This window comes from Scyliorhinus torazame, chromosome 4 (assembly GCF_047496885.1).
Source record: "Scyliorhinus torazame isolate Kashiwa2021f chromosome 4, sScyTor2.1, whole genome shotgun sequence".
NCBI lineage: Eukaryota > Metazoa > Chordata > Chondrichthyes > Carcharhiniformes > Scyliorhinidae > Scyliorhinus > Scyliorhinus torazame.
In genome coordinates, this window is record NC_092710.1 from 292,743,659 (window position 1) to 292,764,601 (window position 20,943).

The 20,943-nt window shown below is 47.3% G+C and overlaps 1 protein-coding gene across 3 annotated transcripts in view; it reads left to right on the forward strand.

Annotated features, from left to right (window-relative positions):
• Nucleotides 1-20,943, forward strand: part of LOC140410996 (uncharacterized) — a 357,930-nt gene that overhangs the window by 278,499 nt on the left and 58,488 nt on the right. For all 3 annotated transcript variants that reach the window (XM_072499917.1, XM_072499918.1, XM_072499919.1), the window contains 4 exons: nt 431-557; nt 4,637-4,672; nt 7,110-7,258; nt 12,992-13,118. In XM_072499917.1, coding sequence (XP_072356018.1) covers nt 431-557; nt 4,637-4,672; nt 7,110-7,258; nt 12,992-13,118 — 439 coding nt within the window. The remainder of the gene's footprint in view (nt 1-430; nt 558-4,636; nt 4,673-7,109; nt 7,259-12,991; nt 13,119-20,943) is intronic.

The following is a 20,943-nucleotide window of genomic DNA, read 5'->3' on the forward strand; positions in this document are numbered from 1 at the left end:
CTGGTATAGACTGATTTGGTCGAATCGTTTCATAGAATCAACAGTGCTGAAGGAGGCCATTCGGCCCATCGAGTCTGCACCGGCCCTCGGAAAGAGAAGCCTACTCAAGGCCATGCCTCTACCCTATTCCTGTAAACCAGTAACCCCACTTAACCTTTTTGGACACTAAGGGCAATTTAGCATGGCCAATCCACCTAACCCGCACATCTTTGGACTGTGGGAGGAAACCCACGCAGACACGGGGAGAACATTCAGACTCCGCACAGACAGTGACCCAAGCCGGGAGTCGAACCTGGGATCCTGGAGTTGTGAAGCAACTGCTAACCACTGTGCTACCGTGAAGCCCTTAATTTGTTTGTTTATCTGCTGTGTGCTCTATGTTATATGAAAGCTGCAGCATAACTCTTACTTGTTGACATTTCTTCCCCAGTTGGCTTTTGTTTGAAGAGCCTTTCTATCAAGGAAATTCTTACTTTGTGGAACCTGGTCAGTATCCTTGTCCAGAACATTGGGGTGCAATGGATCCATTCATAGGCTCGCTCAGACCATTGAAAATGGTAAAGAATTTTTTTTTTTGACTAGTATGTGAAAATTGTGTCATTATAGACATTGAAATTCAGCACAATACTGACCTTTTATAAAATAGCGAGATGCATGTTTGGTCTGTGCGAGTGGTGATTTTGTTTCTTTCATATTTACATTCAAAAGTGTACAAGCGTTTCAAAGACTGAGCTGTGACAGCCTTTTGCAAGAATGACCATGTTAATACTTGAATGCTTTTTGATGTCACTTAAAATAAGTTTGTCAATGGAATGTCGGCCTTGCCCTGCTATTTTAACACTTGCTCTGTACCACTTCCTACATGCTCTTTGCATTTTTGAGGTGTGAAATGTTAATGCGATTCCTTTTCTATATCTTTGGAAAAGAGTAAACCTTTCATCTTATAAAAGGCATAAAGGATAGTACAGCAAAGAGGTCTACAGTCCAATGACATGGCAAACAAACTCCAATCTCTGATGTCAAATATTGATCCCATTCTTTTGTACAATTTTTCAAAAGTTCCCCATTTTCTGTAGAATCCATAGAATTCTTAAAATGCAAAATGAGGCCATTCAGTCCATCGAGTGTGCAGCGACCCTCCGAAAGAGCACCCTATCCAGGCTCGCTCCTCTGCCCTATTCCTTTAATCCCCCCTAACATGCACATCTTTGGACACTAAGGGACAATTTAGCATGGCCAATCCACCTAACTTGCACATCTTTGGACTGTGGGAGGAAACCGGAACACCCGGAGGAAACCCACGCAAACACGAGGAGAATGGGCAAACTCCATACAGCCAGTTACCCAAGGCAGAATCGACCACGGGTCCTTGGCGCTATGAAGCTGCAGTGCTAACCACTGTGTCACCATGCTACACTGTGTAAAGTACTTAACATCTAAACTTTACATAAATCCCTTTAGACCATGGATTTAGAGTGTGTGGAAACCTCAGAATTATTAGGCTTCAATTAACCGTCTGCTTTTTAGGAACCAGATTACTTTAATCATATCTCTCCTGAACTTTCTTCTTTGCAGAGTAAACAATCCCAGGTTTGTTAATTTCTGCAAATGACTCGGAAGCCAGTTTGCTGGTCCTTTTCTTTACTTTCTCCTGTCCCTGGGTTTACCTTTTCTTCAAGTATGGTGACCAGGGCCGGAATTCTTCGGGCTTCCCGGTGGCGTGGGTGGCTTCAGTGGGAATTCCCAATGGCAGCAGCGGAAACAGAGAATCCCGCCGCCAGCCAATGGCATGCCACCTCCTGCCACCGGGAAGCATACGGTTGGGAAGCCGGAAAATCCCACCCCATAATTCTACTCAGTATTCCATGTTTGTCTGTTTCACCTGTTGTAGTTTCAAACTGACTCCCTGAGTTTTATGCTCGAACCTCTACCTTTCCTTGGGAACCTGCTGCCACATACTGTACTGTTGGTTTCAGTGACTTATCCACTAATAGTGACCTGAGATCTCTCTCCCGCATTCTGTCCTGTGGATGTTTTGTTGTCTCATCCACATGAAACGACACTTGCCTGTTATCTAGGGCAGGATTTTCCAAGCACCCCACAATTCTGCCTTGGGTAACTGGCAGTGCCAGGGCACCACCCTGCCCAAAGGACATGCACCTGGGGGCCTCCAATCACCCGGGAGACCCACACGAGTGCTGTTCCCTCTGGTCCCCGTTTATGGTCCCCGAGGTCTCCGAGGCGAGGGAGATTGAGATTTGCTAAAAAGTGATCCCACCCACAATGTGGGGGGGGGGGGGGGGGGGGGGGGGGGGGGATTTCACATCGCAACGTCTCATGAGATTGCGTTAGATCTCGCAAGCCGTTGCGAGCCAGGTAGATCCCACGACCCGGGTCTCCCGCCTTTTATCGGCCATGCTGCACCACGGCAAGCTGCTTTTCAGGTGCAGCGTGGCCATTAAATCACACCCATGGAATCCTATAGTGCAGAAGGAGGCCATTCAGTCGATCTAGTCTGCACCGACCCTCTGAAAGAGCACCCTACCTAGTCTAATGCTCCCACCCCATAATTCTATAACCCCATCTGACCTTTTGGACATGAAGGGTCAATTTTAGCATGGCCAATCCATCCAACTACCTAATGTATAAACTTCCCTGTCAATTTGGAGTTATCTGTGAATTTAGTTAGTTTTGTTTCTCGCCCAACACACCAGACCAAGTATATATCTTGTAAACAAGCAATTGCTTGCTAAGATGGAGTAGCTCCATTAAAAGTCACTCCTGCATTCTTAAATTTATCTAATTTTCAGTTCTCCTCAAATATGCCTCCAGTTCCATATTTTTCTGCCTTGTGAGTCAATACGTTGTGTGACAAAAATCACAAAAAGCTGCTTCAAATGTTAATACAGCACGTACAAGAACACAGGAAATAGGAGCATATGGCCCTATAGGACTGTATGGCTTGTCGAACCTGCTCCAACAATCAGTGTAGTCATGGCTGAAGTGGAGCTACAACTCCACTTTCCCACCTGTTCCCCATTTCCCTTAATTCCCTGACAAGAAAAATCTGTCTATCTCACCCTTAATTACTCAATATCGGAGCATCCACAACCCTCAGGGGTAGAGAATTTCAAAGATTCACAACCCTTTGAGTGAAGTAATTTCATAGAATCGTAGAAGGAGGCCGTTCGGCCCATTGAATCTGAACGGGTCCTTGGCAAGAGCACACTACCGAAGTGCGTGAGAAAAGTGGTATGCAGCTTGCCAGCTTCCCTGTGCGTTCCTGGTGTGGTCTCTATGCCTGGCTCACATTGCTCCAGACCTGTTCTGAACCTTGCCGTCAGGGAAATCCCAATGTGGGGGAATGTCACAGCGGGGAGGCCTGCTAGTGACATTTGAATGAAGTTCCCAACCTTCCTGGGCAGGAGCCTCGTTACATTAATGGTGGAGGGTGGGGGATTAACGGGCCTGGAGATCCCAAGACGGGAAACTCCCCTTTGGCCTCTCGTGGGATTTTATGTCCCTGATGCCATTTGCTCCCGAGGCAAAAGTGGGCACAAAATCCCAGCCTGTCTCAGTGTCAACCTTATCAAGACCTTTCAGAACTTTCTAGGTTTCAATTCCATCCACGTCTTTTTTGTCATAAACACCGTCTGTTGCATCCTCAAAGAATTTCAGTTAATATTTCTGGGAAGCACTCCCTCCCATTCTCCTCACTAATCCCTCTTATCATGCCACACCTTTCTGGTAACTCATTGGTCTATCTTTTGATCTCTTTTTGCACTTTCCTCAAAGTAAATATTAGGATTCCTGCCCTGTGGTTCTCTGCACTATCTCTGTGCCCTCTTTCAAATACTTTTTAATTCTCATGACTGATTTTGCTCGTTCATCCTGTCTTTAACCTTGTATGAAATATATCTCGTTCTGGGCCTTGTCTTTTTTGTAATTTTCTCAGCCTATCTGTCAGAAAAAAATTCTTAACAATGCAAAGAGTAGATGCTGTATCTATAACTTCTTTTCCTTCCTCCCAGCTTTTCCCTTGCAAACAAAAATGTTGTAGTTAGTCGGGGATATCTGGTCAGCCTTAATCAGCTCCATTTACATTTCTTTTCTTTTCTGTCCTCGACATCTTTGTCTATTACTGGCCCCCTATCGAGCCCCACCACTCCATGACCCCCCCCCCTCTCCCCCCCCCCCCCCCCCCACACCCACCACCACCACCACTACAGTATAAATCTGACCCATTTGTAGTTCTCTCTAGTATTGAGAAAGAGTCACCCAGACTCAAAATGTTAGCTCTCTTCTCTCTCCACAGATGCTGTCAGACCTGCTAAGATTGTCCAGTATTTTCTGTTTACTTTTCAGATTCCGGCATCTGCAGTAATTTGCTTTTATATCTGGTCAGTATCCCTTTCTAGATGTCTGTGATGTGACAGCACCCTGCGTTTGGGTCACTCTAATCATTGAAAATAGTCACAATTCCTTTCCAAGAACTGATTAACTATAGTTAATCTGAATGATGATCATTTACAGTCACATAGGTCTACTATTTAAGAAAATAACAAATTTAGATGCCTTCGTACAGTAGGTTATACTGTTATTATTTTATTAAAGAGAAAATAATGCTTTTTTTCAGGGTACATTAAAAGTGGAAACGTTTAAAGACAACAAAGTAAGTGTTATTCTGGCATTACCTTTCAGTGAATAAGATCAATCAAATAAAATTTCTTCTGTAATAATGCTACCTTTATGTCCTGCCTGTGTGCAACAGACTAGGTGGATACTTTATTATTTAAACTAGGTGAGATTATTTTCTCTCTTCTACTTCTTCATTTAGTGTCGGTATTGATTCAGGTTAGGTATAGTTCCTTAAGTAGCAGGGCCCCTCCAGAATATCCTCAGCTATTATTTTCCAATAATGAGTCTGGACAGTTGGCAAGCTATTGGACCACATGCAGCATCCTAGCCAGGCCCATTTCTATTTTCATCCTGTTTTTACATGTATGTAAACGCACAGGGCCCACCGACATTGATCAGTGGTGGAAATACTATTCATCTTATGTCAAAGTACCTGAAACCATTGCAACAATTGCTGCCAGTGAAGTTCATAGTGGGGATCAAACCTTGAACTTTCTTGATCTATATCCTTAATCATGGCAATATAAAGCTTATTTACCCAATGACAAATAAGAATGTTGGTTAATTTTATTTTAATCTGAATGAGTATGTGTACAATTATGAGGACCAGAAAGGAGTCCACATTGAGCCGAACAGGTTGAATCAAAAGGGAAACGGTATAATGCAACAGAACAAGAATACAGAGCAGTTACTCTACTGAAGGAGCTACTCACAGTTCGTGGCCCTCTGGTTTTATACATGATGGAGAAGGGGGTGGCCTTCAGTGGGGGAGTGCTTTGGGAATATCAATTCCCCAGTCTCACAAGTGTCCCATGACCAGTTGAAGGTTTCATTAGTGTCCCATGACATACTTAACCCCAGTTATGACATGTACCATCTACAAGATGCATTGTGGCAACCCACCAAGATCCCTTTGATAGCAACTCCCAAACCTGCACCCTGTACCACCTTGAACAACGAGGGCAGCAGATGTATGGAACAGCACCACCTGCAAGTTCCCTTCCAAGTCAGTCACACACCATCTGGACATGCAACGGCACGCTAGCACAGTGTTTAGCCCTGTTGCTTCACAGCGCCAGGGACCCGGGTTCGATTCCCGGCTTGGGTCACTGTCTGTGCAGAGTCTGCCCGTTCCCCCTTGTCTGCGTGGATTTCCTCGGGGTGCTCCGGTTTCCTCTCACAGTCCAAAGATGTGCAGGTTAGGTGGATTGATCACACCAAATTGCCCAGTAGTGTTCATAAGTTACGTGGGGTTGCTGGGTTACGGGGATAGGATGGGCTTGGGTAGGGTGCTCTTTCAGGGGCCAGTGTAGACTCGATGGGCCGAATGGCCTCCTTCTGCACTGTAAGTTCTATGATTCTGTGATCCTATATTGCCGTTCCTTCACTGTCACTGAGTCAAAATCCTGGAGCACCCTCTCAAAAAGCATTGTGTGTGTAGCTACACTAGTGATTCAACAAGATAGCTCACTACCACCTTCACCAAGGGAAGGCAGTGACGCAGTGGTATTGTCACTGGACTAGTAATCCAGAGACACAGGGCAGATGAGAAATTTGAATTCAATAAAAATCTGGAATTAAAAGTCTAATAATGACCGTGTCGATTGGTTCACTGAGGTCCTTTAGGGAAGGAAATCTGCCATCCTTACCTAGTCTCACTTAGGTTTAAGGTCCATGGGGCAAAGTTTAGAGGAGATGTGCGAGGCAGGTTTTTTACACAGAGGGTGGTGAGTGCCTGGAACGCGTTGCCACGGGAGGGTGTGGACGCAGATACATTAACGGCGTTCAGGAGGCTTCTCGACAAATACATGGATAGGATGGGTATAGAGAGATACAGCACCAGGAAGTGCTGAGGGTTTGGGCCACGTGTGGTATCATGATCGGTAAAGGCTTGGAGGGCGGAAGGGCTTGTTGCTGCGCTTTATTGGTCTTTGTACATGTGACTCCAGATTCACAGCAATGTGGTTGACTCTCAAATGCCTTCAAAATGGACACTTAAGGATGGCCCAGCTAGCATCGCTCACGTCCTGCAAATGAATGATAAATTAGGAATAGGGAATGAAAATGCTGGCCTAGCCAACAAAGCCCACATCCCAAGCATGAATAAAGAAACTAAAGAATTCTTGATTGACAGGTTCATTTTTCAAAATAAGTTATACATAACAGTAGCATTGGAAATGAGTAGGTACATCTATATATATTTGTCCAGGACAATTGGATGGGCTGTTTATTTTCATAATTTTTAAGGCTGGAGAAAGATTTTAAGGTTGCTTTACTGGCCCCATCCTAGTGAGATCTTGTGCCGCCGTTGCCTTTCTTGCTGTTGGCGAACACGGGTGTGCAATCACCCCCATAATTGGTATCTGCTGATTTTATACTTCAGTGCTCAGGAAATGCTTATTGAGATGTAAGGATGAATGTTCTTCTTCAATCCCCATTCAACCCCGCGCTATTGTTAACTTACATTGCAGGTGATTGTGTATGAAAAGCCTTTCTTTGAAGGTAAACAGCTGGAACTTAAAACAGATGTATTCAGCTTTGTTGGAGGAGATGAAGAAACAGTTTTGTGCCACACTTATCCATTCGCAAATATTGGCTCATTGAAAGTTATTGGAGGATTGTAAGTTGTATTTACCCACTGAAAGAATATTAATTTTAATTTGTTTGTTGTGGTATGCTGATTGATGCAGTTTGGAACAAGTATGTTTACTTTCAATCATGTAGAGCTAGTTAAATCATAATTATGGAAATGTTGCAGCTGTTCGTTATCATATGGTAGAAACATCGTACCAGGTGCATCATTCATTCATGAATATAGAAGTAAGAGTGATAAATTTCCCAATAGCTTCATCTTTGTTTGTCTAGCCTTGTTTCATAACACCATTGAATTATTGGCCAATTAGGAGAGGATTTAACATGCATTAGAGCTAATTATATAAGTGGTTTGTAGTTCGTAATATACCTAATCATGGAGTTGAGAAGAAAATGAAGTTCCATTGGTTTATTTTACATCCATTGATAATGTCATTTAAAAGAAAAAAGCAGCTTAATAAAATGAGAGCATTTCTATAATGGTTAAAAGTGATTTTGACATTACAAGAGATTGCCAATGCTGGCACAACTTTTAATGGAATTATTTATCAGGTAGAGAGAAAATGACGGTGTTGAAACAATTATATACATGCTGGTGATATTTTATGCCCTTCCAGTAGCATATTTGGAAGTAGGCTATGACAGGGAGGGAAAGTGACTTGTGGAGACCCTGCAAGCTTCTCCCTTCCACCCTGGCATCACTTGAGGCCTTTAAACAGGCAGTTAAGCTAACTGCTTGGAGGGTGAGGATCACGACAAGCAAACCTCTGAGAGCCTGCATCTGCTCTTGCTGACAAACCCCCTACACCGCCACTTAGCAACTCCATCCCACAAAGACACTCTCGCTATCACTTGCTTCTGGCCTGGGTCGCTAGCAACTCTGGGCCTCTGGTGGCTTTATTTCCTGCAGCAGCCACTGTTTCCCCTGTGGTGTTACTGAGCACAAGAGCTGCCGTCCTCTGATCGGCAGGCAGCTCTCGGTGGTCGGGATATCCACCCCCAGGATCCAGATTCCATGGATGTCCTGCCGGTGGCCTACTAATAGCCTGATTGCTTCATAATTTGGCAGACAAAGTGGGTCTCTTGTTGGGTCTCCAGCCGGTGGCCGAGATCCCCATCGCTGGCCTCCATAAAATGTCCTCACTTCACGCCCCACCAGGTTTCTGGCAAGATGATTTGTTGGCGATTCTACAAGTTGGATGATTTATATTTGATGCTGTTGTGATTTAAAAAAAAACTTTTCTGTAGTCTCGGGGTTCTGTGAAGGTAAAAGAGCTTTAAATATCGCGCATGGCAGCTCTTGGGTCCCTCAAGTTAGTTAAAAGTTTCATCCCTGCTGAGAGACACCCCTAGATGATCCCATAGTCATGTCACCAGCATGGTTTCAGGGTACACTTCAAGTTTAAAAAGTGATCTATGTGTGGAATGAACATTCGGATAGAGTAGTGAAGAAAGATTCTGGAGACATTTAAAAAAGTATTCAATGCTACAACGGGAGTGGGAATGTTATAGTCTCTCGCGATGATTGAACTGAAATGGCCCAGAAGGATGTTTCTTATCCATAATTTTTGTGTCCATGTGCAGGCATGTTTTTTTTGTCAGGTTCTTTTTATTATGCCTTGTTTAGCCTCCAGGTATTCATTGTGTTCTAATGCAGCACCCGCAAACCTGAAATTCAGAGTAGATAATGCACACATTTTAATTATGCAAAACTCCTTTATATATGAGTTTTCTCTCACAGACTAAAAATGGGCAGAATAAATTGCATATGTTACAATTGTTGTGTGCTTGTTGACATTCTTCATTTTTCTGCCAGCTTGTTTGAATAGGAAAATACAGAAAATTGTAGGCATGCATAACTATGGTCGTTCAGTTTTTAGCTGTATTTATCAGGCTCTAGGTTAATGAGTTGCTTTCGTTAGGAATATAGATTATAGACCATAGATTTCTGTGACATCTGTGGTTCAGTTGTTAGAACTTCCATTTTCTGGAACCCCCTACCCACCACAACTGGTATCTTTGTGCATCCCCTTCCAGTAGACGATGTGAAATCCCTTTGACCCCCTTGTTTGTGAACTTTTCATACATCCTTGTCGGGGTCCAGCTCCCCCTCCATCATTTCTCTTCTTCTTCCACCTCCTTGCCCTTCTGCCTGCCATCGTGAGTCCCCGCCCTTCCTCCAAACCTCTTGTTGCACCGCCCTCCTTCCACATTACCCCCTCGTTTTCATCAGGCCAACCCCCCCCCCCCCCCCCCCCCCCCCTCATTCCACCTCTGGTCAAACTTTGTTGCGGTGGCTGCATGAGTGCTGCAACACAGTCCTGTCTGGATAGACACTAGTGTGTGGCACTAGGGTGAAGGAGACCTCTGTACTCCCCAACCCCAAGTGCAGTACTGATCTGAGATGGTGTCAGAGGAGGGTCCATGAGTCCAGCAGCACAGTGACTATCAGCTCAGCATGGAGATGGGGGGGCAGGAACGGTCTACCCCAACAGAGTGGCGAAGAGTGCATCAGGAGCAATGCAGCACTGTGGCAGAAAGTTTGTGCACTCACCCCGAAGTTGCTTGTGAACGGAGGACCGCCTAGTGCACGTACTCTTCAGCAATCAGGTTTTAGACCGATGTAATGGCACGCTGGCGTGATGCATGATTGGAAGGCATGACAGGTAGTTATTTTAATAAGCATTCATGCGATTCAAATGAATGCAAATGGTGTTCATGCCACCAGCCAGCGGGAAGACAGACCCTCTATTAAACCCATCATTGGGAGAATTTCAAAGTGATTTCACATCGGATGGTTTCTGACTTTTCAGCTCCTGTTAGATTCTCCCAATGCCCGCCACCAAACACCAAACCTGCTGCAGGCGGGACGGGAAAGCCCCGTCCACCATCTTATGGACCAGATCTCAAACTGAAGTCTTGTCTGCTCTCTCAGGTCGGCATAAAAGTTCCCATGCTGCTAATTCCAAGAAGATCAGAGGGGTTAGCCCGGGTGCTTTGGCATAATTTGATTTGTGTGTTGGGGCTAGTCAGGTCAGGTCAAGGTGATGGTCAGGGGGATGGGGTTGGAGTCGGTGTATCAAAGGGGATAGTCAGGTGGGGGTGGTCAATTGGGAAGAAGGGGGTGGGGTCAGTGCTGCTAACCACTGCACCACCGGGGTCAGTTGTAAAGTTGAGGCTGGGTTTTTTTCCCTGTCTAACCTTTCTTGGGCAACTTATCAAGCTAAGCAAGTCAGAATCCCACAAAGATTCTGTCTCTAATTCAGACTTGAAGACTTATTTGGAAGGGTCCCAGGATGCAGAGAAATTGCCCTTTGGATGTTCAAAATTCCCATGCAGTCCATAAGAGCAGAAGACATAGGAGCAGAAGTTGGCTCTTCTGCCCATCGAGTCTGCTCTGCCATTCAATGAGATCATTGCTGATCTGATATTATCCTCAACTCCCGCCTTATGTCCATAACCCTTGATTTCCTTACTGATTAAAAATCTGTCTATCTCAGCCTTCAACATACTTAATGATTCATCCTCAACAACTCTCTGCAGTAAAGTATTCCGCAGATTTACTGTCCTCTGAAAGAAGAAATTCTTCCTCATCTCTGTCTTAAATAGGGGACCCCGTACTCTGAAGTTATGCCCTTTGGTCCGAGATTCTCCTACAAGATGAAACATCCTCTCAGATCTACCCTGTCAAGCCCCCTGAGAATTCTGTTTGTCTCAATAAGGCCACATCTCATTCTTCTAAACTCCAATGAGTACAACCTACTCAACCTGTCCTCATAGAAAAATACCTCCATACCCGGAATCAAACTAGTGAATCTTCTCTGGACTGCTTCCAATGCCAGTATATCTTTGCTTAGATTATGGGACCAAAACTGTTCACACTATTCCAGGTGTGGTCTAACTAGTGCCTTGTATAGTTTTAGCAGGACTTCCCTGTTTTTATACTCCATTCCCTTTGAAATAAAGGCTAACATTACATTTGTCTTCCTAATTACCTGCTGAACTTGCATGCTATATTTTCATGATTTATGCACAAGGACCCCAAATCCCTCTGTGCAGTCTTTCTCCATTTACATAATATTCAGCTCCTTTATTCTTCATAACAGAGTACATAACTTCACATTTTCCATTCCATCTGGCAAGTTTTTGTCCACTCGCCTAACCTGTCTATAGCCCTCTGTAGACTCTTTGTGCCATTCTCACCACTTTCCTTCCCACCTTTTTTTGTGTCATCCGCAAATTTGGCAACATTCCATTTACTTCCCTCGTCCAGGTCAATAATATATATTGTAAATAATTGTTTCTCAAATACTTGTTTCACTCTATCAGTTACAGGTTGCCATCCTGAAAATATTCCTCTTATCCCAACTCTCTGTCTTCTATCAGTTAACCAATCCTCTATCCAAGCAAATATACTACCCCCAACATCATGGGACTTATCTTATCAAGCAGCCTTTTTGTATGGTACCTTATCGAACACGGTTTGGAAATCCCAAGTAAATTACATCCACTGATTCCCCTTCATCTTTCCTGCTCATTACAACCTCAAAGAATTTTAATAAATTTATCAGGCAGGATTTCCCCTTCATGAATCCATGTTGATTTTGCTTGATTTTATTAAGCATTTCTAAATGCACTGTTATTACATCCTTTATAGTGGACTGGAACATTTTCTCAATGACAGAAGTAAAGTTAACTGGCCTATAGTTACTTGTTTTTCGTCCCTCCTTTTTTGAATAAAAGTGTTACATTGGTAGTTTTCCAAACCTGTGGGACTTATCCAGAATTTTGGGATTCTTGAAAGATTACTACCAGTGCTTCCACTATTTCTGTAGCTGCCTCATCCTGTGATGCAACCCATCAGGTTCAGGGGATTTATCGGCCCTTAGCCTCATTACTACTACTTTTTCCACTGGTGATTGTTATTGTATTTATTTCCTCCCCCTTCTGCTCCTTGATTATTTAATGTTTTTGGAATGTTATTATTCCACTATGAAGACTGATGCAAAGTATTTGTTTAACTCCTCTGCAAATTTCCCCATTATTATTTCCCCAGTCTCATTCTTTAAAGGGCCTAAGTTCACTTTGGCCTCTCTCTTCATTTTTATAAATTTAAAGAAGCTCTTGCTGTCTGTTTTCATATTACTTGCTAGCTTGCCCTCATAGTTTATCTTGTCCCCCTTTATGATTTTGTGGTCCTCTTTTGTTGGTTTTTAAAACTTTCCCAATCCTCTGTCTTACCACTAAACTTTGCCACATTATATGTTTTTTCTTCCAGTTTAATACTATCTTTCACTTCCTTGGTTACCTATGGTTGATTTATCCCCTTCCTAGACTCCTTCTTCCTCACAGGGATATAACTTTGTTGTGAGTCATGGACAATTTTCAGAAACGTTTCAACCATCTTTCCTGCTAAACTCCTTTCCCAGTCCACTACAACCACTCTGCCCTCATTCCTTTATAATTACCCTTATTTAAGTGTAGCACAGTTGTTTCTGATCCATATTTTCCCCTCTCAAATTGAATGCTAAATTCTACCATGTTATGGTCACTGCTTCCTAGGGGATCTTTTATTTGTGATTGTTCCTTATACCTGCCTTGCATTGGGACCTCCGAGGGAGTCCTGCAGCACATCCTCTGGGAATGTCTGGTCACTGACTGTCCTGAGACTGGAAGAACGAGGCAAATTAGTTTTCTGTATTAGCTGAACACAGTTGATTAATAGCAATTCAGCCCATTAATTGTCTTTAATTTTTCCTAGCTGGGTCGGCTATGAGAAGCCAGGGTTTCAAGGCCATCAGTATGTACTGGAAGAAGGAGAGTACCAAGAATGGAATGACTGGGGAGGCTATGATGAACATCTTCAATCCTTGCGGTTTATTCAAGTTGTAAGTTTCTTTTGCTTAGTGGGAAGTTATTTTTGCAATTCAACAATTTTTAGATCTCATTCTTACTAACAGCCCTTTCCACCACCTCTAAAAAAAACTTTCAGACGATGATTTGTATAAACATGTGGTTCCATGGGTACCAGCAGGATTATGTTACTGCTCTCATTCCTTGTGTGGGCCCAGGCTGTGAGGGCTACTGGAGTACTTCATTGCTTGTGGATAATGGATTTGAGACCAATCCAATTGTCATGGGTGCAGTTTCTGGTCGATCTCCCGAGGTAGTGAGCTGAAATGAAGATAATAACATTAAAAAGCAAGAACAGAAAGAGGAGATACGGCACATTCTGCCATAAGAACATGGTTGATCTTGGCCTAAGAATTAGAATTTCTACAGTGTAGAAGGAGGCCATTCAACCCGTCGAGTTTGCACTGTCCCTCTGGAAGAGCACCCTACCCAGGCCCACTTTCCTGCCCCGTCCCCGTAACCCCATAACCTCACCTAACCCACACATCCTTGGACACTGAGGTGTAACAAAAAGGGTTTACTTTACTCCATAACAGGCTGGTATCGGGTGTCACAGATAACTGTGAGTGTCTCTCCTGCAGGTGTTGAAACCACAACCCAGAAGTGTCGCCCTGGGACAGCTTTGCAAGAGAGAGGGAACAAGTCTCACTGTTTATACCTAACCAGCGAAGTTGTCCTTATGCCACACTAGTTAGCCTGACTGCCACCTATGCCTGTGTGAGTCTCTCTCTTGTGATGGTGAAATGTCATCTGGAAGTGCCCCACTAGTGCAACTTCTTCAAGAGAGAGAGGGACCACTGTTTTTTCCTAACCAGTAGCCTCTCTTGATTGAGACTGTTCGAAGCCCTCGGATTCCCTTTTTGGTCCTCGACTAAGGGATTATGTCCTGGCAATTATTGTGACTTAACCAGAGAAGACAGTGAAAGGAAGGTGAGACCACAACAATGGTAGATTAAAAATAATTGATTTAGTCAAGAGGAATTATGTCTTCTGCAAATCAGATTAACCCAGACACACAAGTACTGATTATGAAATACTGTGTGTAAAACAAGAGACTAAACGGCACGTCGAAAATTCTTACAGTTTACACAGATTTATTTTAGCCCCGCAAACACAGATACACAGGTATATTCACTCATCCACCCCAAACCTCAACAATCTATACTAATTGGAGTTTTCTGTGAGCTGGAGGAATATACTCACCTCCAGGAACAGGATAGTTTAAAAAAACATTGGCACAGATTTCTTTGGATCTTCTTCCAAGGTGGCTGGTCAGGGGGACGGCTTGTTGTTCCTCCGGTTCTCATGGCCTGTTTTCAGCAAGTCGAAGCGTGTCAGGCAGTAGAGCAGAGTCCAAAAATAGTTTCTCAGACTTGTCATTTTAAGGGCAAAACCCTGAGTGGGTCAAATACTGATCCCACCCACAGGTGAGTTCCAGGACAAAGGAAGCCTTTCTGAATGTTGACAGGATGGAAGTTCCCCAACCAAAAGGTGGCATAATGTAATTTGATTTTAATCAGTGTCCTTACAAAAGCTTGTAATGTCTCCGGTTTCTGCTGGTCTCTTGACCATCGTCGCTGGAGACAACTTTAATTGTTATCCCATTGAAGTATTGTGGTTCCGTCTGGCCAGGGTAACAAGTGATTTGCATTTCAACTGCCCCTCTTTGAATGAGATCAGGCCGTTTCCTTCCTGCATCATTTTCATGACACATGGCCTGCTTGTCTTGAAAAATGCATATTCCGTTGTCTGCTTGCAGACATGGGCTGGGATTCTCCCCTACCCGGCGGGGCGGGGGGTCCCGGCGGGATGGAGTGGTGGGAACCACTCCGGCGTCGGGCCACCCCAAAGGTTTTCTCCGCACCTTTAGGGGCCAAGCCCTCACCTTGAGGGGTTAGGCCCGCGCCGGAGTGGTTGCCGCCCCGCCGGCCAGCGGGAAAGGCCTTTGGCGCCACGCCAGCTGGGGCCGAAGTGACTGCGCGGGCGGCGGAAGTCCGCGCATGCGCGGGAGCGTCAGCGGCTGCTGGCGTCATCCCCGCGCATCCGCAGGGGGGGTGTCACTTCCGCATCAGCCATCGCGGAGGCTGTGGCCGAGGCGGAAGGAAAAGAGTGCCCCCACGGCACAGGCCCGCCCGCAGATCGGTGGGCCCCGATCGCAGGCCAGGCCACCGTGGGGGCACCCCCCGGGGCCAGATTGCCCCGCGCCCCCCCCCAGGACCCCGGAGCCCGCCCGCGCCGCTAGTCCCGCCGGTAAAGTAGGTGGTTTGATACATGCTGGCGGGACTGGCATGACAGCAGCGGGACTTCGGCCCATCGCGGGCCGGAGAATCGCCGGGGGGGGGGGGGGGGGGGCCCGCGACACGGCGGGGTGTCGGAGAATACCACCTATGGTTTGTACAGCAATCTGCCCTTTTAAAACGGAATGTCCTTTTTCAATGTGTCCAGTTCATTTTTGGTCCTTTGATGAGTTTGCTACAACTTACAAAGGGGCAATTTAGCATGGCCAATTCACCGAACTTGCACATCTTTGGACTGGGAGGAAACCGGAGCACCAGGAGGAAACCCACGCAAACACGGGGAGAAAGTGCAAACTCGACACAGTCACCCAAGGCCGGAATTGAACCCGAGTCCCTGGTGCTGTGCCACTGCGCCGTCCCTTCAATTCCTTCTTCAACCCCACTTTCCCGCCCATTTTCTATATCTCTAAGAAATCAAAAATCTGTTCATCTCACCCATAAGTATATCAAATGATGATTCATTTGCAACCCCCTGGATTACAGAATTCCAAAGATTCACAACCCTTTGAATGAAGAAATTTCTCCTCGGCTGGAATTCTTCGTCTGTTGGGATTCTCTTTTTCTATAGGCAATGCACCCCTGCCTATGGGCTTCCCAGCCGCGTGGAGTGGCTTCAATGGGAAATCCCATTGACAAGCGGCGGGAGTAGAGAACCACGCCACCAGCGAACGGTCCGCTGCCGAGAAACACGTGGCTCGGGGCCCGGAGAAACCCACCCCTCATATCAATCCTTAATGATCAGCCCCTTATCCTGAAACCATGCCCCCTTGTTCCAGGTTCCCCATCCAGAAAAAGGAATGTTTCATTGTCTACCCTTCAGAACCTTGACTGTTTCTTCGAAACACCAGAGAATATAAACCCAATTTTCTTGGCCTCTCATCACTGGAAAACCTCTTATCCCAGGAACCAATTAGTGAACCTTAACTGTATTGCCTCCAATACAAGTAAATCCTTCCTTAAATGTTGAGAACAAAATTGCACACAGTATTCCTGATATGGTCTCACTGAAGCCCTGTACAATTATTAGGAGACTTCTTTATTGTTGTACTCCAATCCCCTTGTAATAAAAGCCAACTTGCCATTTGTTGGCCTTTTAAACAATATTCTGCTTTTCTATTCTTGCAACCAAAGTGTTATGCCGTCAGACTTGCCCCACACTGTATTCCATCTGCCAAAGATAAAAATAGAGTTGAACAGTCTAACCCCTTGTCCTGACAATGGAACCTGGACAATGAGTAAGAAAGGGGTGATCAAAGCAGGGTGAAGTACAGGGTGGGTCTCCTTATGCCCTGGGCTGCTTTTGTTACCAGGAAGGCCATTTTGGTCTAGTCTTGTCTTTGTTCCAAGTGTTGGTCGCACCATGAACAGTATTTCTTCACTGATTTCTATTTTCCACTGCCCTCGCTGCCTGTCCCACAGTGAGGCCAGTCCACATTCTGATATTATCCATCCATGCCACCTTGGGTCTTCCATGTTTTCCAGCACATTTTCCAGATGTTTTGTCTTGCATTACCTCTTCTTCCAAACTTCCACTCCAGTTCTCATCATGGGCATCATTCTCCGACCCCCCGCCGGGTCGGAGAATGGCTGTTGGCCGCCGTGAATCCCGCCCCCGCCGAAGTCTCCGGTACCGAAGATTGGGCGGGGGCGGGAATTGGGCCGCGCCGGTTGGCGGGACCCCCCGTTCAATTCTCCGGCCCGGATGGGCCGAAGTCCCGCCCAGAAATTGACTGTCCCGCCGGCGTAAATCAAACCTGGTATTTACCGGCGGGACCAGGCGGCGTGGGCGGGCTCCGGGGTCCTTTGGGGGGGGGGGGGGAGGCGCGGGGCGATCTGACCCCGGGGGGTGCCCTCACGGTGGCCTGGCCCGCGATCGGGGCCCACCGATCCGCGGGCGGGCCTGTGCCGTGGGGGCACTCTTTCCCTTCCGCCTCCGCTACGGCCTCCACCATGGCGGAGGCGGAAGAGACTCTCCCCACTGCGCATGCGCGGGAAACTAACAGCGGCCGCTCCCGCGCATTCGCCGGGAAACTGTCAGCTGACGCTCCCGCGCATGCGCCGCATTTCCGCGCCAGCTGGCGGGGCAACAAACGCCATTTCCGCCAGCTGGCGGGGCGGAAATCCCTCCGCTGTCGGCCTAGCCCCTCAATGTTGGGGCTAGGCCGCCAAAGATGCGCATTCCGCACCTTTGGGCCGGCGCGATGCCCGTCTGATTGGCGCCGCTTTTGGCGCCAGTCGGCGGACATCGCGCCGTTGAGGGAGACTTTCGCCCCATGTGTCCAACACATGTGAGCTTCCTTGATATCACTGCCTCAATCAAGTTCCTCCTTTAAAAAAAATTTTAGAGTACCCAATTCTTTTTTGTCCAACTAAGGGGCAATTTAGCGTGGCCAGTCCACCTACCCATCACATCTTTGGGTTGTGGGGGTGAGACCCACGCAGAATAGGGGAGAATGTACAAACTTGGACAGTGACCCGGGGTCGGGATCGAACCAGGGTCCTTGGTGTCGTGAGGCAGCATTGAGGTGGATATGTGCCGTGTGGCCGGGGTGACCCCCACGGGACTGGGGTGATGCCCAACCGTGGACCGATTTGCCGCGGCTTGCAAGCAGCCATCATGCTGCGCACCCCACTGACCAGCCACCTTGGCCCCTGGTTCTGCAGACACTGGTGTGTGGGTTCCCCCACCCACCACCACCCAACCGGCTGCCACCCACCGGCAGGGCATCACTTTGGCCCACTCAAGGACAGCGCCAGCCGATGGTACCGCTGGCATCAGGGACAGGTGTCTGGAGATGGGGTGGCATGCCCGGGCAGAGCCCATAGTGCCAACCAGGGCCTGGTTGAGCATGGGCCGGTATGCACCATGCTAACATTTTGGCCTTTCACCCCCTGAAGACAATGAATATTAGAATTCAACCAGCAATGTTGGCCTTCCGCCTAGTCGCTGCAGCCCTGCGGCTGTACAAGCAGGCGCTGCTCGAGGACGAGGAAGCTGCAGCAGCAGAGCGTGCCCCAAGGAGCACGAGGCAACCGCCCAGGATGGAGAGCCAGCTGCCCAATAGGCTGAGGAGGAGGAGAGGAAAGGAGGCACCGCATATGGCCTCGTGTATACCAGCAGAGCCTGTCATTCGAGGACCTGCCGGACTGGGCATGACTGAGCAGGGAGACAGTGCGACATATCTGTCAGATCATGGCGCACCTGGCATCACGAGGGAATGGGGGAAGGATTCCGCTCCCGGTGGCTGTCAAGATGTCGGTTGCCCTGAACTTTTACACCACGGGCTCTTTCCAGGCGCTGAGTGGGGACCTATCCAGTATCTCTCAAACCTCGGTGCATAGGTGTATCCAACCATCACAAGGCCCTATGTGCCCAGTCGGCACAATACATCCAATTCATTGTGGACTGACTGAGCCCACCAGGATACCTGGGCATCGGGGTTTGCCGCCATCGCCAACATGCCCTGGGGGTGATCGACAGGATGCAATTCCCCCTACGAGAACCTGCAGATGACAGGCCGCTCTATACAAACCAAAAGGGGTTCCACTTGATAAACATGCAGCCAATATGTGACCATGAGCTACGCTCGATAACCGGGCATGAGTGCACAACACCTTTATCCTGGCACACTCGACGATTCCTGGAATGTTCGAGACCCCCCCCACCCCTGCTCCTGGGGGACAGGAGCTATCTGCTCAGTCGTGGCTGATGATGACTATCCGGAGGCCACAGACCGACACGGGAACCCGCTACAACGACGCCCATGCAGCAAACAGGAGTGTGATCGAGTGGTGCTTCGGTATCCTGAAGATGTGGGTCTGGCGCCTGGACCGCTCTGGAGGGGCCCTCCTGTATGGCGATGAGAGGATCGCCCACAGCATAGCGGCCCGCTGCGTCCTCCACAACATTGCGCAGTTGAGAGGCGATGTGCTGGAGGAGAAGGGTGACACAACTCCTCGTCCGACGACAAGGATGCAGGGTAGGGCAAAGATGGGCAGAACATGGGGCGCAGGCAGGCATGTGAGGCCGCATGACATGTACGCCAGGGCCAAAACGAACGGGATGCTCTGATCACCTCCAGGCACACTGACTTGGATGAGGGAAAGTAGCCAGGGACACGGACACCGGATCCCGATTCTCTTTCCCCCCACCCCAAAAAAAACCTGCAACCCCCTCTGTGATACATACCTGCCGCACCACGGAGTCCGGGCCATGGGTTGGCGTTAACACCGGGTTTGGTCCATGGGATGGAGGATGATAACAACGCGCTTTGCGATGGGCTCTGGTGCTCCGCATTTTTTAACAGTCCACCCACCCACAACATCCACCCATTTACCACCAACAGCACACCCATCATACCCATCTGACAGAGCAAAGAGGCAGGTTGTAACAGTGTTAACAGGTGTTTAATGTGCACAGCTATTTACAGATACAATCCCTAGCCCCTGTAACTAAACTGTGCCCTCTACCTGTGCAAACTTAACTGGTGTCTAACTTTCTGGCCTTACGGGCCCTAACGCTCAGTCTGGGTGGATCCCCAGATGGTATAACAGGAGTGGAGCCGGCCTGCTGTGATTCCCGCCCTGCGACCTGGTCCCTGCTGGCGGGCGTCTTCTGGAGCGAACGAGCCTGGATAGGCCTGGCTGCTGCTCGGTGTTCCCAGGAGGTGTGTCCCACCAGATGTGGCATTGACAGGAAGGTGGGGGGTCCAAGGTGCTGCGGCATTCCGGTACCTCCCATGCGGTAGTCACCGGCACGGCCCCATCACCTCCACCTCCCTCGGGGTGCCCGATGGCCCCCGGTCTACTCCACCTGAAGTGTGCTTAACTGAACACTTAAAATGCAAATCTGAATCCCACACATTGAGGGCGGGATCCAGATCACGACGTCTTGGGAGATCTTGTTCGAGGCTTCTCGCGAGATTTACCGGCCTTGTCGTGTCACCCAGTGGGGCACGACAAGGCCGTCCAATCGCGCCCCAGATCTAAAACTGAGCTAACCTGTCACTGCACTGTACTGCACAATGCATTTACACATTGAAGAGGCCCAGCTTAAGTGGCAACAACTCCTATGACATTTCTCCGGAAGTAATTGCTGGAAGGCTGATGGCTCAGTTGCATATCTGATATTGGTAGAGGGTGACCCATGCTGCAATCAATTCCTGTCAGATTTGTCAATTAACTTTGGGTTTGGAATGTACCGATTATCATTTCACTTTAAAATCCACCAAAGGAAGCTCAACATATACACACACATTATGCCTTTATATTATATAATTAGGTAACATTTAAAAAAAAATCTGTATTAGTAGTGTGGCGGTGTAGTGGTATTTTCACTGGACAGTAATTCAGACACCCAGGGCAATCCTCTGGGGGCCTGGGTTCAAACCCCGCCAGGGCAGATGATAAAATTTGAATTCAATATAAATCTGGAATTAAAAGTCTAAAGATGACCATGAAACCATTGTCGTAATAACTAATGCCCTTTAGAGAAGGAAATCTG